Below are 13,283 nucleotides of genomic sequence, written 5' to 3'. Positions count from 1 at the left end.
CACAAATATATATATATATATATATATATATATATATATATATATATATATATAGAGAGAGAGAGAGAGAGAGAGAGAGAGAGAGAGAGAGAGACAGACAGACAGACAGACAGACAGACAGACACACAGACACACAAACAGACAGACAGACAGACAGACACACAGACACACAGACACAGATAGATAGACAGACAAAGAGACAGAGACAGAAAGAGACAAACAAGACAAACTTACATTATAGTTATATATTACTCTATTATGTACCCATCACTGAATATTCAAACTGCAGAGGTCACCAGACTAATTCTCAGAGAGGAGAGGGGAGGAGAGGAGAGATTTCAAGATCCCTTGAGAAAGCCATTCCTTGAAACATGTGAAAAATAAATGTTTTTACCCTTGAACTTTCAAGCTAAGACTATATTAAAGGCTTTCAACTAGCTAACCCTAGCTGTATACTATATCTTTCAGTAGCTACTAAGGAGAAAGTAGGCGTAATTGAGATATTCATAGCACTGCATGGGATTGGCAGAACAATTTTATGAAAGTTTTATGGAAGCAGTCCCACTGTGTTCAGTACAGTTTACTTCCATGTAAATATGCATAACATTACAATATTAAACTCAAGACTCTATTTCTCTTTTTTACCAGTTTACTCTGTAATTGAACTATGATGGTGCAAAATAAATAATATGGTGGCAACTCCAATCTACTCTATGAGTTAAAATGCCCACATATGCTAGTTTTTCCAGAAAGCTGTATCTCTCATTTCACCTTAAGGCAACCTAATTTAAAAATAAGAAAAGAAATATATAGCTTTAAAATGGATAATTATAAACACACATAGAAATACAAATCTTCACAAAGAGAAAGACATTGAAATATATGACTATGTAGTATACTTATGAAACCTACAATATAAGTCATTTCGTCAATTTGAGACAGTATACAAATAATTTTTAAATTTTAATTTTAATTCCATTTATATCCCGCCCTTCTCCAAAGACTCAGGGCGGCTAAGCTTTTAGCTTCACTTTTAAAGAATAGCAATGTTGCCTAAAGCAATCAATGATTTAGAAATTGAAAGTAATTCTATTCCTGTATCTATTAGACTGGTTTTCAAGATCTTTCTTAGATGACTATCTGTCCTTCAAAGTAGACCAGACTAGGACATCAAAGATGTCCAAGCTAACACTACTTTTAAGATTACAATAATCTTGGAACACTAAATGAGCTTTTGCCCTCCCTTTATCTTTGTGAGAACTAAGGAAGTGTCTTATCTGAAACACATGGATTAAATTTCTGGCCTTCTCCAGACAGATTTCTTTATTATTTCTTTATTTCTTCATTAACATAGCTTGAAGGTAAAACTAGAAGACCTCCAAGATCCCTTCCAACTCTGTTATTCTGTTATTATCATAGTTCAAATAAATTGAGCATATGTGGGCCACATAAAAGTACTGACACATGTAGCCCACAAGTCATGAATTTGTATAAGATAGAAAAATTTGTGATAGACAGCATCACCACCAGATGGATTTGTAGCTGGCTGACCAGCCGTACTCAGCATGTGGTCCTCAATGGAACTGCATCTACATTGAGGGAAGTGTGTAGTGGGGTGCCCCAGGGCTCTGTTTTAGACCCAATGCTCTTCAACATCTTCATCAACTATTTGGACAAGGGGATAGATGGGGAACTCATCAAATTTGCAGACGACACCAGGAATGGCAGGAATAGCCAACACTCCAGAAGATACAGAAGGATCTGAACAAACTGGAACACTAGGTGCTATCTAACAAAATGAAATTCAATGGTGAAAAAAGTAAAGTTCTACATTTAGGCAAGAAAAAACCAAATGTACAGGTATAGTATAGGTGGTACCTTGCTCAATAGTAGTAACTGTGAGAGGGATCTCGAAGTCCTAGTGGACAATCCCTTAAATATGAGCCAGCAGTGTGTTGCAGCTGCCAAAAAAGCCAACACAGGCAGGACAAGAAGCAATGGATGGAAACTAATCAAGGAGATAAGCAATCTAGAACTGAGGAGAAACTTCCTGACAGTTAGAACAATTAATCAGTGGAACAACCTGCCTTCAGAAGTAGTGAATTCTCCAACACTGGAAGTTTTTAAGAAGAGACTGGACAGCCATTTGTCTGAAATGGTATAGGGCTTCCTGCCTGAGCAGGGGGTTGGACTAGATGACCTAGAAGGTCCCTTCCAACTTCTTCTTCTTCTTCTTCTTCTTCTTCTTCTTCTTCTTCTTCTTCTTCTTCTTCTTCTTCTTCTTCTTCTTATTATTATTATTATTATTATTATTATTATTATTATTTATTGTTGTTCTAGATGGAACTGTGGTTTGACCTCTTTAAGTATATCTATGTTGTTGTTGTTGTTGTTGTTAGTTGCAAAGTTGTGTCTGACCCGTCTTGACCCCATGGACAACTTTCCTCCAGGCCTTCCTGTCCTATACACATCTTTATTGATTAGTCTAGGAATATACACTCTTGGTATCCAATTCTTATTGTATTTAGCAAATATTGGGAATTCCTTAAAATGACTTTTGTTCTGTTCTGTTTAAAGAGAGGGACAATTTTTTGTATCATTGTCTATATTCTTTTCTGTATATTCAGATGTCAGTCATTTATATATAAAGCAAATAAACATATAATTGTTAAATTTAGAGCAGATAAATCATCTGTGCAAATATTCAAGCTTACATTAAATTGGCTGAGTTGGTGCCAATCAGTGCTCTATTGGTGGTGGTGGGGAAGTTATGAATGTAAATAATTATTTTACATAGATGTAAACATAGGAAAAAAATAAAAATAGAATGTAAGAAATTTTAGTAAACTATTTATCTGAATTTAAAATGTATTTAAAATATACCCTATTATTTATCAACTGCATACTTCAAAATAATGTTTTAAAAATTGATTACCATTCTTTTTGAGAATGCTAAAATAATAATAAAACAATCTTAAGTATACAGATGCATAGAATTCTTATCACAAATTCTTTTGAACAATTGCATGACAATATCATTTTTATTATTAAATTTGTTTGCTGACCATCTTGCCACAAAATGCTAAATGTGTAGTCTTTATTGACTTATTTTAAAGATGTACATTATTTAAGTGGGCATTTTCCACGCATCACTTTATATGAATTAAACAGATTTTTGGATTGTGTCTCTCAACCAAATGAGTCACAGAAAATGATTATTTGACTGCCATGTGTTACTGAAAAAATATTCGTCTCAAATTATTTAATCAAATATATGTATACTGCTGAGGCAGTAAATACTCAGGTTGCTTTTTTGTGACAGTTGTATGTAAATGTTGACAAATATCAATGTGAAATTAATAGTCTCGGTTAGCTAAACCTTTAAAAATCGGAGGTTTTTTTAATTGTTCATGACCAACCATCTTATCAATGCAACCTTATGTATATCTATATAATAAATTTCATATAATTTATCAAAGTCTTGTGAAACTATAATTAAAAGCAATATGGAGTGTTAAAATATATTATATAGAGAGAAAGAACATAAATTAGTGTGGAATTAGCATTAACAGCATTAAAAGTGGGTATTTCGTGCCAGCTTGATCCCTGCAGACACATTATTTAATTCTGCACCCAACGCTGGAACAGGATTACTGGCAGCTTGGGTCAAATAGTTGTGTTTCTATTCTGATGCATTTTTCAATTTGCTTAATAGTTAGCTTCATATCTTTGGAAGCCATGTGCATTTGCCAAACATTTAACTTTCAAAAAACAGAAAAAGTAGGCGCTTTATCTTGGTGTCCTTTTCATTGTAGTTCCAATGATCACATAGAAAATAACAAGAAAAGTCATTGAGTTTGTTCTTGACATCATTTACATTTTACATGAAAGCAAAATACTAATAAAATTATAAACATGTGAATATTTAAAGGATGTTAAATTCTACAGCTCATTAAGTTATTTTACTTCATTTGGAAAACAGCTTATTCAAGTTAGTATGTTCGTAATTTGTTAGTGTTTATGTTTTGTTTTGTTACCAATGGTGTGTGAATATACTTTTAGCATCACCATATTCTCTTATTATTAGAAAGGTCCACTTAAGCACCACCGTTTATTGTAGCTATAGTCTTCCTTTTTATTTTTATTTTTATTTTTCAAATACACTTTTACCAACATGCTTTTATAGTTTATTGCTAAGCTCACTTCATGCATTGCTTTTGCAATTTTTAAAATTTATTCTTCTAATTTTCCTACTGGTTATTTAACATGGGTATTTAAAACATAAAAAATAAAATCCCATTAAGAGTAATATGCATTATATAACTCCTATATTACTGCTAATATTTGCTATATTGAAATAGAAAGATTATAGAAATGTATATTCTTAAAAAGTTAAGTCAAAGTTAGATAAAATATGATGGAATAAAACACCACCTTCATTCTATTGTTTTCTTTCTATGACTTTCTAAATATATGAGTTATAAGAGATATTTTTTAAAACGTGTGTGTGTGTGTGTGTGTGTGAAATATTACACTAAAATGTTAAATGTGACCACAAAGTGTAAAATCAAGATGCTGGTGGATAGAATGTTCAGAATTTTTTTTAAAAAACCTATGCTTTTTAGAGAAGAAGAAAGGACATGAAGTTTGTCTATTCCAAGACTATTCTCTTTCATTAAAAATGTATTCCAATGCCAAACTCAGACTCAAAATATGATTATTGAAAACATCTTGTTGATCAGTTAAATAGTATTGAGTGATTTCATAATCTGTGTGCAACACATATTGGGTTAGCAGAGAAGGTGAAACTTTTGTTAGTTTTCAGTGTTGTTATCTTTGGATAGCCATTCATTTGCAATAAAGACATTGGTATATCTTGTACAAATGAATTTCAAGCCTTTGTGCACTCATTATCTCTTTATCTTCCAAAATTAGACTATCAGAATTTTTTTGGCAATTCATTTCTGTACAAAACTTAAAGTGTGCACATTGTCTATACAGAAATTAACTATAAGAGATGAGCAGACTTAGCCAAGGGAGGGTCAAGTGTGGCATCAGTCCTGAATGCCTTTGATCCCACAAGTCCAGCCTGCCTTGAATTGTATTGAGCCTTATCTACTGCCAATTTGCTTTGACCATTAGTAGTTCAGATTTTTGTAGACCATGTTAGCATGCAGTAAACCTGTATTCATTTGAACCTTCCTTTGAGTGAAGCAATAATTTACCCAGGCTACAGAAAAGAATAGGAACATAGCATCCTTAAATAAGCCATTTTAGAAAGAAAACAGGTGGGGAAAACCTCTCATGGATGGATTATTCTGTACGCCCACTGCTTCACAGCAGTTTTATGAATAGAATAGTGATATTGACAGCTATAACACAGTCTCCATTGTTTGATGTATTTTTTCTGTTGTAGAATTTTCTATCAATGAGAGCTTGTTCTTCATTTAGGTGTCTTGTGTTAGAATTTCCTAGCAAGAATTCACTGATTTATTTTTATACAAACATTTATTTTTTTTAGTCTTAAGGTTTCCCAGCTTTAAAATGAAATAAATGAAGAGAAATAATCTTTGACTATATATCAAACTGCTTTTCCAAAACCATTTCTCTTTCTGTATTTTCCTGTGTACAAGTGTGTTTGGGATTAGGGTTGTTCATAGGTTTGGTTTAAAGGCCATTAAAAAGTTTTCAAGTTCTGTTCAGCCAGCTATAAATTGATAGACATATCAATGCAGTTGCCTTGGATTTGCAGTTGCTTTCTTCTGTACGTGTTTCAAGTTCTCAACTGTTTGGGATATCCTGGTGAATTTCCATACAATTAATATTCATGTCTGATCCCATATAGCATATCAAATCTAATAAAGCTTAGGTAGCTATGCCATCTAACTAGTTGTTGTATGTGCACATTCATGTATATTAAGTTAAATATAGGGGATTTTTAACTCTTTGCTGCTTCAGGCCTGCAGTTCATGGGACCCTTAACCTGGATATATAAACTTTTGTACATTCGTGGCAATATAAATTTTTGAGTCTTCAAACAATCATAACAATCCCTATTTACATTGATATTACCATATAGAGCCCACAGAAGTCAAATATATTATTGGTACAAATAATATATTTGGAATAGCAAAGATGTGGTCAAAGGCTGACCTTGGAACAGTTCATGAACTACCCAAAGGCAAGTTCCAAGTCAAGATAAAGCCCAACAGTTCCATGATATAATACTGAAAGTATATTCTTCATTTCAAAGAGACTATCAGGAATCACTTTGAACTCCTGAATCTCATTGATGAGGAATCAGAGGAACTGTGGAATAACATCAAATTAGTAGTTAAGACTCAATGTGAGGTCAAAACAAGCAATGGAAATTGCCACTTGGAAATGATATTCAGATGCCATGAAGTGTTTATTCTTACGAAGACCAGAATTGTTCATACAAAGTTTTCTTCATGCCACTCTTTGAAAATGGAAATTGAAATTTGAAGAAGCTGGATAGAATGGGTATGAATGCTTGTGAACTGTAGTAATGGAGAAGATCACTGAGAATCAGTGCTTTTTTTGTAAAAAAAAAAAAAGGTGCCGGAACTCACACATGTCATACAACCTGCCTTGCCTACCCTACAAGATTCCATCCAAAAAAGGTGCCAGAACTCCATTCTGGGCATTCTGTGAAACAAAAAAAATCAAAAAACCCGCTGAGAATACTATAAATAACTAGTTGTCTATGTATATTCTCAATCATCCAGGTCATGATTGTCCCAAAGGAGCTTTTTTCAAAAGGCAACTGGATTTTCTTGTTTGTTTGTTTTTCTTTGAAAACATTTTGTTTCTCATCCAAGAAGCTTCTTCAGTTCTAACTAACTGATGGGCAATTCCACTGTAATCAGAAGTGTAAACAAACATATTTTGAGATGAATTGTGGCCAGCTACTTTAAAAAGTAAAGAGGTTTCTTGTTTCTTTTTAAAGGTACCATTAGGTTGGCAATATATACTCTATTTCAAAGGATGCAAAATCATCCTTTTATCAGAAGAAATTAAGTAGCACTTTTTCATATAGCCTGTTTTATTAAAAACTGTTAGATTTTCTGAACTATTCATCTTTATTTCACCTATTCATAAAATTTGTTTCTTAGAATTATGATTTTTTCCCCTGAAACTGTTCTGTGGTGACAGGACAGGATGCTCCTGAAAGAAAAAAGAAAATTGCACTCTACCTGAAGAATCGGATACTGTAGTTTCTGTTGTTCTGTACTCCCCTAAATAATATGTAATTCAAAAATAGTTACTAATGTATGATAGGCTGGGTTCTCATGCTTTATTAAACTATATATAAGTTTAGTTTGGGTTTACCATGCTGTATGACCCCATGCACTGCAGTGTGTTAATCATAGCTGACAGCTTATCATGCCATGCCAATCTTAGTAATAATATGATTTACAGAATAACTATGGCAAGAAAGCCATGGTTTCATATGATATGTGAGCTAACTCTTGAATATTTTTTTAGAGACACTGATTCAGAAATCTTTTACTGGAGTTAAGTCAAAATAGATCTGCCTATACATGCTACGTATGGGACAAATACACTCATACTCTCCTATAGTATTGTAACAAAAACTAATATGAACAAAGCCCAAAGTACGTTCTAGCCAAAATACTTTGAATAACATGAATTAAAATCATACTTATATATTGTTTTGAAGTATATTTAGAATCCAATTAAGCTCAGTGACGTTGGACATTTTTATATACTAAATAATATAAGCTAAATTAATATCTACTTCAAGAAAATTCAGTTCTGTATTATATTTTACTATTAATATCTAGTTCATTTCATTATGATGCTTTTATCTACTAATATACGTACTAATGTACACATGGCATGTTGGGAGACTGTTTTTTTTTTCTTTTTGTTGTTTGTATCTAAGGAGATAACATAACTTTTTAGAGCACCCCTCTAGGAATTCATAGAAAAAAAATGTTTTTAAATTTCCACAAAAGGGAGTAATATTACAATAAAAGCCATAATCCAAGGTAGATATTCATTTTCTCTCCCCACTTCTTATCAAGGTATTTCTTTCCAATACAAGTTACTTCTTCTACTGAACTGTCTAAATACCCTTACTGATATCTGTGCAGCCTACATAGTGAATTCTGCATGAAGGACTGTTAGTTTCTTTTCAAATAAATTTTCAGTTAAATTTAAAAAAAAAAAACAACACTCTCCGATTTTTAATTCTCTTTTTTTTTCTTTCATATTTTCCTAGGAACTAACTTCACCCTTGCTGAACTAGGAATTTGTGAGCCCTCCCCCCACCGAAGTGGTTATTGTTCAGATATAGGAATCCTTCAGCAAGGCTATTCCCTCAGTACTGGGTCTGATGCTGACTCAGATACAGAGGGTGGAATGTCTCCCGAGCATGCCATTCGACTTTGGGGGAGAGGGATTAAATCCAGGCGGAGCTCTGGTCTGTCAAGCCGTGAAAATTCTGCCCTTACCCTGACTGACTCTGACAATGACAATAAATCAGATGAGGAAAACGGTAGGCCTATTTCTGCAATACATTTTGTAATGTATATGCATATGTGACGATGTGATCGCACATGCTTGCCATATTAGACGATAAAACAAAAGCTGTATTTCCCTTGTGAAGTCAAAATGCAGGTTCGTAGTATGCTTCTATGGGGGAAGTGATCTATTTTTAGGGAACCATGAAAAAGAGGTTTAACTCATCCTGATAGCAAATATATAAATTATATTTGGGTGAGAGTCTGTCATCAAATGATACTATTCTCTCCGAATCTTCGAATGAGAACAAATGAAAGTTTGCTGATACAAATGTAAAATGTATTTAATATAAAGACATTTTCAAAAATAATAATCAGGCTGTATAACATCAGTTTTGATATCAGGTTAAAAGCTGTTCAAAAATCGTTTTCTAGTTTTTTAGAAATGAACAAAATCTACTAAAAATATTTAATGTTTTAAATAGTAATAGTTCCAGCTTAAACATGTAGTGTTGTTAAATGAATTGCTATCAGCCACTAGTTTTCATATTAAGATATGAAGATAAAAATTTTCACTAACATAAAATATATCTTTTTTAAAAAGAATCTAGGTGAATATATTTATAAAGAAGGAATATAATCCTTTTAATTCTCACAAACAAACAAACAAAAAGCCCTAATTTCTATGGTCTATTATTAACTACATAAAGACTTGCCTTAGTGCTGGACAATATCTGACTTTTTACCTGAAAAATCATAGTTAGTCTGTGAGAATCCATACATATTGAGTTCACTGATTTTATAAACTTTCTAAAAAGCAGTATTATCATACACGTTGAGAAGTGCTCTGGTTTAGTACCACAGCATGGATACTTACAGAGCTATGATTAGTTTTTCATGTATGTTGTAATGTTTCATTTGCTCACAATAAAGCTTTAAGGAACAGAATGTGTATAATCTATTGTAGTACCTAAGTCCTTTTTTAAAAAAAAGAAATCAAGGTTTGATTGCTATATTAATAATATAATGGAAAAATGACAGTTTAATATTGAATGTTTTTATCATTTTATGATTTTATCATTTCTCTTCAACCTGATAAACAATTTTCTTTTGGTATTACCGGTAATTTAATTTTAGCAGTTTTCAGTATATTTTTAAGTATCTTAGGGCATACTTAATTGCAACTAATCATTCTAACTTTGAATATTCTAAATAACTGGTGCTGATACTAATTCATATCCAGGAGTGAGGGAATTTAACTTCATTTTATCATTGATGAAATTGTATGACCCTGAATTTATAATAGGTTTGCTCAACATGTTGTTTGAAAGTGTAATTTTTGCAATTATAATATAGTGTCTCTTTTTTCTGTATGGAGGAAGTAGACTCCAAAGACAGAAATCACATATATTGTATCTCATTGGCATTTCACAATACTTCCAACAAAAATGAATTCAATTTTGATATGTAATTGTGATATATGTTTGTTTTAAAAGTAAAGAATTACACCATTTAATCACTATTGCTGTCCAATACTAACATATTGATTTAAAATGTCAGTTTGTAGACACACATAGATGTAATTATGGAAGCTGCAACCTGTTGAACATGCATTTGCAGACTAGAGTTAATTATTTCCAGTGCAGGAAATTAGTAGAACAGCTGAATCTCTTGTTTATCTATTTGAGATATATGGAAGGTACGGTGCCTTATCCGAATATGTCAGCAAGATGTTCATTCAGTGTAGGCAGTGATTTGATAATCTGTATCTGGAGAATTATGTATCGATGTAATACTATGTTCAGCAGAAACACCAATGTAAATTTATTTATTTATTTATTTATTTATTTATTTAATTTATATACCGCCCTTCTCTCAAGAGACTCAGTTGTGCTCACAAAATTACCTTCTTCATCCCCATATTTTCAAATATGCATTTGAAGTGCTGTAACTCTTCTTTTAATTATATACATTCCATAGCATTTTCTTATATGAATAAATTCTTGAAAGTTAAAAACAGAAAAAAATGGGATAGCAAAGGCAGATGGACAAAAATTCTGCTGACATCTACCCAGTGCTTTTCTTGTAAAACTCACACATATCATACAACCCACCTTGCCTACCCTACAAGGTTCCATCCAAAAAAGGTGCCGGAACTCCGTTCTGAGCGTTTTATGAGAAAAAAGCCCTGCATTTACCAATGCTTAAATCTAGAAATGTTAAACTTTGTAATCTGAAATTTTAAATTGATGCACCAGTAATTTGCAATCATATACATTTTTATCCAGATTAATCTGAAATGCAACTTGTACAAAACCACTTGAACCTGTAATTTGGGGTATCTAGCAGACATCTTCTATTCTGACATCTGGAAAAAAAATATTATACCTCTTGAGTTGGCTGCCCTATGGTAGTAAAACTCAATGGCTTATCAGGATGTGAGGGAAGTATCTCTACTACAAGATTGCAACACTGCTTTTATTGGTCATTCAAATGATAAGGATGATGCAAGACCATAAGGGTCCTTTGCATTGTGTTAATTAGTTCAGCAGGCTCTGCTAATTTATCCTAACCTTCACAGAATTAAAGCAGAGAACTTAATTACTGCCTATGTTATCTGTTAGTCAATTTTTATTATATTATATTATTTGTAGAGATATTACATGTTCTTGTTTCTGTATATGTCATTTGCCAATACTTCGACTAAAAACTATCATTATGATTTTTATTTTCTTGTTCTTTTCTGTAAGTATACTCTAATTTAAATATAAGTGTAAAGGACTATAAGAATAACCTTGGGAAACAGAAAGAAGAAAGAAGAAATGCAGTCTATCTAGACAATGGTCAGGCAACAAATATCTCAGGCAACAGAAGGAAGGGATGTATGGAAAATGCTCCAGAAGTTACTCACCCTTGTTCTCTGGAAACGTAAGGCAAGCCAAGGGAAGACATTTTAGACTTGCAAGATTGGCATCAGTCCTTCAAAGTAATTGAAAAGAAGAAAGCAAAAGCATTACATTTATTGTAAATATTCCATGTCCCCATTCTTTGCAAATCTGAAACTATGCCTTTTGTGTTGCAATGTATGGCAGTGAAAGTTGGACCATAAAAAAGGCTGAGCGCCAAAGAATTGAGGCCTTTGAGCTATGGTGCTGGAGAAGACTCCTGTGAGTCCCTTGGACTGCAAGGCAATCAAACCGGTCAGTCCTAGAGGAGATCAACCCTGACTGCTCTTTAGAAGGCCAAATCCTGAAGCTAAAACTCAAATACTTTGGCCACCTAATGAGAAGGAAGAACTCACTGGAGAAGAGCCTAATGCTGGGAAAGATTGAGGGCAATAGAAGAAGGGGACAACAGAGAATGAGGTGGCTGGATGGAGTTACTGAAGCAGTAGGCGTGAGCTTAAATGGACTCCAGAAGATGGTAGAGGACAGGAAAGCCTGGAAGAACGTTGTCCATAGGGTCGCGATGGGTCGGACACGACTTCGCAACTAACAACAACAACAAATGCGTTTTGTGACCTATTTTATCCATTGGCTGAGATATCTTTTGTCTGACCACTCTCTAAGCTGAAGTTCTGTCTCCTAGAGTAATTGTCACACTCCATCACAGTAAATTTTGGGGGGCGGACCCTAAAGAGAATTTAATTTTATCCCAGGTTTTACATTGTTTATCTATTTTATGATCATTACATTTGGGAAAAATAAGATCAATTAATATTGCAACTTTCAAAAATATTTCCTAAAATTATAGTTGCAGTATTTTAATCTGGCTTTCTGCATCTCCCTGAATATATTTATGGTTTTAATTTACATAATATTAAAATACCTCAGCCTTAGCACATCATATTTTAAATGTTTGGAATAAATTGAAACATATTTTTTTAGCAAATGTCTATATTTGCTAAACAACAGCATGCAAAGTCTAAAGTTTTCAATTTTCCCTCAGTAAATTTTATGACACAATAGTTCTTAGAGAGGGAAGTAAGCTTTCAGGTATGATGGCTAGACTAATGCATTGCTTAAGCAGATATCATAGTTGTGCATGAAATTTGAATATGCTGTTTTATTTAATAGTCAATAATTAGGGGAAAAATGCAATTACATTAGAAATATGGTATGTACCAGAGAAGGTTTATGGTAAGGTTTTGGCTAAACAGATATTATTTATAGGTAGCTTCATCAAGGCCTCTGCTCTTCTTATAGCCCTTCAAATGAATAATATTTTCAAAGAGGGAACTGTTCCCTGAAAAATTTTCAGATAGAATATTGTCTGTTAGAAAGTAAAATAAATAGCTAATGTAGTACCAAGATTTCCAGATATCTAACATCACTAGTATCATTATTGGTACTATTATTTTTCTGGTTAGGAATACGGTCTGATCCATGGAAATGATTGGAGAAATTGTAATCCAGGGGCTAGATTTTCTAACAAAGAGAGAGACGGAGGGAAACATGGTTTATTCAATCACTCAAACATGGGTTTCCTAAAGAGAAAGGAAAGCTATTGATTTGCAGTAAAGATGTACACTATAAAGAAAAAGAAAAAGCAGTTCACGGGGCCCTGTAATATGATTTTCTGAAGTATGCCCTGAAGTATGTTTTTGATAAAAACAAAAGCAACATCTCAATTGCCCTGTAAAACACGCTAGTTTGAAATTAAAAGTATTCCAGAAGTAATACACAAACAAAAGCAGTAAATGTTTTATCAGAATGTATTTAAAATATCTCTGTGCTGTTATTTTCATTATATTACATTATGAAGCCAAATAGT

At 32.9% G+C, this 13,283-nt stretch overlaps 1 protein-coding gene across 3 annotated transcripts in view; it reads left to right on the top strand.

Annotated features, from left to right (window-relative positions):
- The window catches only part of TENM2 (teneurin transmembrane protein 2), a gene marked incomplete at its 5' end in the record, with an annotated part of 931,826 nt that overhangs the window by 45,915 nt on the left and 872,628 nt on the right, over nt 1-13,283 (top strand). For all 3 annotated transcript variants that reach the window (XM_083351308.1, XM_083351307.1, XM_083351306.1), the window contains one exon: nt 8,270-8,545. In XM_083351308.1, coding sequence (XP_083207434.1) covers nt 8,270-8,545 — 276 coding nt within the window. The remainder of the gene's footprint in view (nt 1-8,269; nt 8,546-13,283) is intronic.

Source organism: Vipera ursinii (assembly GCF_947247035.1).
Source record: "Vipera ursinii genome assembly, chromosome: 2".
Classification (NCBI taxonomy): domain Eukaryota; kingdom Metazoa; phylum Chordata; class Lepidosauria; order Squamata; family Viperidae; genus Vipera; species Vipera ursinii.
This window is presented reverse-complemented; position numbering and strand designations above follow the sequence as displayed.